The 4821-nt window shown below is 38.4% G+C and overlaps 1 protein-coding gene across 1 annotated transcript; it reads right to left on the reverse strand.

Moving 5' to 3' along the window:
* Nucleotides 1–932: 932 nt before the first annotated feature.
* Nucleotides 933–3212, reverse strand: LOC125206934 (uncharacterized). The gene is made up of 2 exons (XM_089060063.1): nucleotides 2821–3212; nucleotides 933–2144 (listed from the first exon to the last, which is right to left on the reverse strand). The coding sequence occupies exons 1-2, from the start codon at nucleotides 3200–3202 to the stop codon at nucleotides 1159–1161; spliced, it is 1368 nt and encodes a 455-aa protein (XP_088916189.1). The 5' UTR covers nucleotides 3203–3212; the 3' UTR covers nucleotides 933–1158.
* Nucleotides 3213–4821: the final 1609 nt, after the last annotated feature.

The following is a 4821-nucleotide window of genomic DNA, read 5'->3' on the forward strand; positions in this document are numbered from 1 at the left end:
ACATTTTTACAAAATTATCGACCACATTCGAATTCTTTTATGTTTAAAATCCCGATTTATCTTCTAATAATAGTTTATGTTGAACCAAATAACTACCTCTTATTTGATAGTATATCTCATATAGATAAGTCGTGGGTACAAGCATTAACAAATACTTCCTCCATCTCATCTCATACTACTCGCACTTTTCATTTTAACAGCGTAAATTTGAATATGAATAATTAGTGTAATTAAATTAAAATTTAAATGCAATAAGGCAACGCTTGATAAAGGAAACATGAACTAACTCTAATATCTGAATTAAATACCATAATTTTTATCTAAAATAAAAATTGTGCAAGTAGCTTGGAACAGTATGTGCAAGTAGCATGTGACGGAAGGTGTACCGTATAAATGTATACTTTTTAAGAGTGTTCACAAAGACCCCAATCAAGAGCCACAAAACGAAGGAGTGAAGATGCGCCGTTAGTTGTGACAGAGCCCGGCAAAAAGAACACGAGACCGTGACGTGAAACTAGACCCCGGACGTTATCAAGACTACGTCCAGCGTCAGTTAAATTGTTTTTCGTTATTTTATTTTAGTTGATATAATAGAGAGTGGGGCGCTCCTTTCCGGATTTTCTTTGTTGGTTCTTTCTCGGACTGTAAAAGAGATTCAAACCAACCCTCCCCACGGTCTTAGTATTATAGGACTATAAATTGGAGACATTATTGTTAATTTCCAAAAAAGCAATAACAATCCTCCTTTCATTATTCCATGTGAGAAACCCTAAATTGGTGAAGTCTTGATCGACGGCTCTAACTGCTGCCGATCACAATCCCGATCATAAGTAGGCTAAACATTCCACCAATTCAATGTACTCACATTTCATTACTAAAATAAGACTCATATATTTTTCTTTAAATTTATTAAAACCCATGGCGAGTCAATGTAGTCGACAATGGACCCAATCATAAGTTTGAAAGTTACAACAACATTATTCTTAACATTAAAATCATTCAATCAATCAATCATACAAACAAGTGATACACTACACACATGTATCCGGAAATTATTAGCACGAAAACAACAACAACAACAGCAGCAGCAGCAGTAGCAACAACAACAACGGGAAATTGATGAAACAAAGACGCCGAGACAGCAAACAAACTTGTCCTCTAGGTAGGGAGAGGCACAGGCGCGGCCGCAACAAACTGCAAGTCCAAACTACCCTGGCCGTGGTAAATACCATCATTGTGCTTGGTTATAGTGATTTTTCCGGTGGTGGAATCAATGTCCCGCTGCGTGTACGAGAAGGGAACGCTGTACTTCCCCTTCGAGCCCGCGTAGCTAATCTTGACCGAGCTACGAGCAGGCACAAGAGCTGAAACCGTAGCCTCCTGCGTCGTTTTCTCCGACTTGCTCACCTCCCACTCCATCTTCTCACTCACCTCCCTAGACATCTCCAGCTTGAAACTCACAACTTTGGTGAGCGAACCTTCGAAGGTGAACTCCAGCCCAGCCGTCACACTCTCGCTCCGCGTCACCGCATACGTGGCAGTCTCCTCATACACCACTTTATCGCTCAACAGCGCTTCCTTCTCCCCCTCGTTCTTCAGCGTGGCCGACCCCGCCGTCAGCGGCTCCGAGTCGTAAATCCTCGCCTCGTCCACGCGATACTCCACGTCGTAGATCTTCCTCTCCGACACCAGCTCCTTCACCTCGAACCTCGCCTCGTCCACCATCGTGTCTGCCGCCGCGTGCAGGTAGTCGTAGTACATCCTGTTGCGGCTGCAGTACTTCCCGTTGGCGACGCAGCGGAGGGCGATTGTCTTCTCGCTGATCTTCACCGGCCAGAAGAGGGTGTCCTTGTTTCCCGTCTCCTTCTCTCCCGCCACCGCGTAAACCGTCTGGTCCCCATCGTTGGCTCGCTTCCAGAACTGCTTGTAGTACACCGACTTCACCCGGATCTCCCCGCTCGGCAGCGCCTGGATCTCCAGCCCGGACTTCGTGGCGTTGGGATCGTCCGACGCGAAATCAAGCGAGTGGTAGCTGTCGTCGACTGACTTCAGGAACTTCCCGTTGTTGGATTTGAGAGCCAAGCGATTCGGCAGTTTCACTATCGTCTCCGAATCCACAAACCTCAGCAGACTGTTTTCGTTACCTGAGGGCAAACGCAGAAATATTTATCAATAGGGGCTGAGATTACTGAATTTTATTTTGACGTATATTTTTGATTAATTTGCAGAGACTTTTACATTATACTCCCTTCGTTCATAAAATACTGTCCAAAGTTGAAAAGGTTAGTGGAATGAGAGTTTCACATTTATATACTCCCCTCCGTCCTTGAAATTTTGTCACATTTTCCCATTTTCGTCCGTCCCACAAAATTTGTCACATTTCACTTTTTACCATTTTTGGTAGTGGACCCCACATTTCACTAACTTATTTCATTCACATCTTATTATAAAACTAATACTTTAAAAGTAGAACCCACATGCTACCAACCTTTTCAACCCACTACTATTACATTTTTTTGAAACCCGTGTCCGGTCAAACTGTGACTAAATTTGGGGAACAGAGAGAGTATTAGTTTTATAGTGGAATGTGAGTGTAAAGAGTTACTGGAAAGTGAGGTCCATTTACCAAAAGTAAAAAGAAAAAAGAAAAAAAAAAAGACAAAGTGGACAACTTTTCACGGACGGACCCAAATGGCAAAACTGGATGACATTTTACAGCGGAGAGAGTAATTCACACTAAATTTGATTGAATTTAAAAAAATAAATTAATAGAAAAATGTAAAAAAAAAAGTTATTTCATTGAGGGCTTAAGCCTGTTACCTTCTTTCTTCACCTCTACTTGGGAGGTTCCTGTCTGGACGAAGAAACCGCTCTGGACATGGACCAATTGGAAGATGTCAGCTTCTGCAGTGTCGGTGGCCTTAAACATCGTACATGTTGATTTTTTTATGTCTTCTTCTGGTTTGGTCGACTCTGCCACGATGAACCCATCCTTTTTGGACCAGTATTTGTTGTTGTGAGTAAATCGGAGGTGGACGTAGTCGCTGTCCACCTTGGCTCTCTCTACTTCGATCTTCGCCAACGCGTTGAACGCACCGAGCTCCGACTCGGGAAACACGGTGCCGTCCTTGTACGAGAAAAAGCTGTGGTCAGACGACTTCTGTTTCAGCAGGATGGACTTTGGGAACGAGGTAAGTGCCATCTTCACTCTTCTTCTTCTTCACTTTATAATGCATATTCGAAATCAGTAAAAAATAGAAGTTGCCAATTGAAACTAAATAACAAATATAACTATCATATTGAAAAATGAAAAATCACTATATAAGTTTCATATCTCCCTCCTCCTATCATTAAATTGGTTTTATAATAAAAATCATGGATTTGTATCATGATATCAGAGCTGATCGCCGACTGTGAACCAAATTTAACTAACCCAGCAGTTCTAGACTTAAAATTTGGGCTAATGTTCTAACCGATAAAAAAAAAAGTCAAATTTAACTGATCCGGGGGTATATTTGGGTTGAAGCTGCAAAAAATGACTGACCCAATAATATATCTGGGCTTATAAATTGGGCCAGTGATCCAACCGATCAGAAAAAAAAAAGTCAAAGGATTTCTATAAAAAAAATCAATCACTATGAATGATATAAACTCGACATACCACGTGACAATATATTCGAACAATCATAAGTTTTACTCGATCAAGCATGTTGAATATATATAAGTGCTAACTGCTAAGTGATGATCCATTTATATATACTCCCTCCGTCTTTGTTAATAGAGACGTTTCTTTTCGGCACGGAGTTTATGAATAGTGGGTTAAGTGGATAGTGAATAAAGTAAGAGGGAATAATATAGGAGATATGAATAGAGAATAAAGTATGAGAGATGGTAACTTTTTGCAAAAAAAAATGACTTAATTTGTTTAGATCTTCCCAAAATAGTAAAATGACTCTATTAACATGGAACAGAGGATTAACATGGAACAGAGGAAGGAAGTATTCTATAACTTTTAGATATAAAAAGGCAAGTATAAGGAGGAACAGATAAGATTACCCAAATGGAAAGATAAAGAAGATCGATGTTGGTTTTCTTCGACTCTCTGTGATATTTTTTTGCCTCAAATGACTCTCTATTTATAATACTACATCTAAATATTTGTATTCATAGCTAGCGTTGAACAATTTATTTAGGCACATGGTGAGGCACATGTTAAATAATTAAGTCATGACATGTTGCTTAGGATTTGACTTTTGAATTGGCCCTTCGGTTTTATCAATTGATCAGTTTTTTTTTTTGTTTTTTTTTTATAGTGAATGTCGATTTCTCGAGAACTTTTGTTTTTTTTTTTTTTTTAAAGGATCAATATCTATTCCGTAGGTAAAGACTTAGAACCTCTAATTTATTAGTTGGCGGAAAAGTGTGTTATAAACTGAGTTGTACGTATTATCCCTTATTTAGCGTGACGTCCAATTACCACATTACATCCGTTGCAGTTATAGTGGATATATTGATCACAAGGAAAATATCCATAATTTATTTTTCTTAAGAAATTATTAGTTGATAATATAACAACAACAATAATGAATAATATAATAATCATTCTTATTAAAATTATAATAATATTCTTTATTATTAGTGTTGAATATGATTCATAATTTTAATAACTACTTTAAATAATCTTAATTATTTATAATAACAATAATAATGCTCCATCAATCCGCAACAAATATTCTAATGTTTCTATTTCGATCCATCCATTTTATTTCATTAAATGTCTGTGATTATTTTATTACATACATGTAGTATATATATTCGATA

Source organism: Salvia hispanica, chromosome 6 (assembly GCF_029641045.1).
Source record: "Salvia hispanica isolate PSC_SH4W2 chromosome 6, Shi_PSC_v1, whole genome shotgun sequence".
NCBI lineage: Eukaryota > Viridiplantae > Streptophyta > Magnoliopsida > Lamiales > Lamiaceae > Salvia > Salvia hispanica.

Bases quoted from the DNA above. Each gene is read 5' to 3' on its own strand.
- LOC125206934 (XM_089060063.1), bottom strand. From the start codon at position 3,202: ATGGCACTTACCTCGTTCCCAAAGTCCATCCTGCTGAAACAGAAGTCG. The intron at 2,145-2,820 runs GTAACAGGCTTA...GTTTGCCCTCAG, and splicing joins AGTAGAGGTGAAGAAAGAAG to GTAACGAAAACAGTCTGCTG.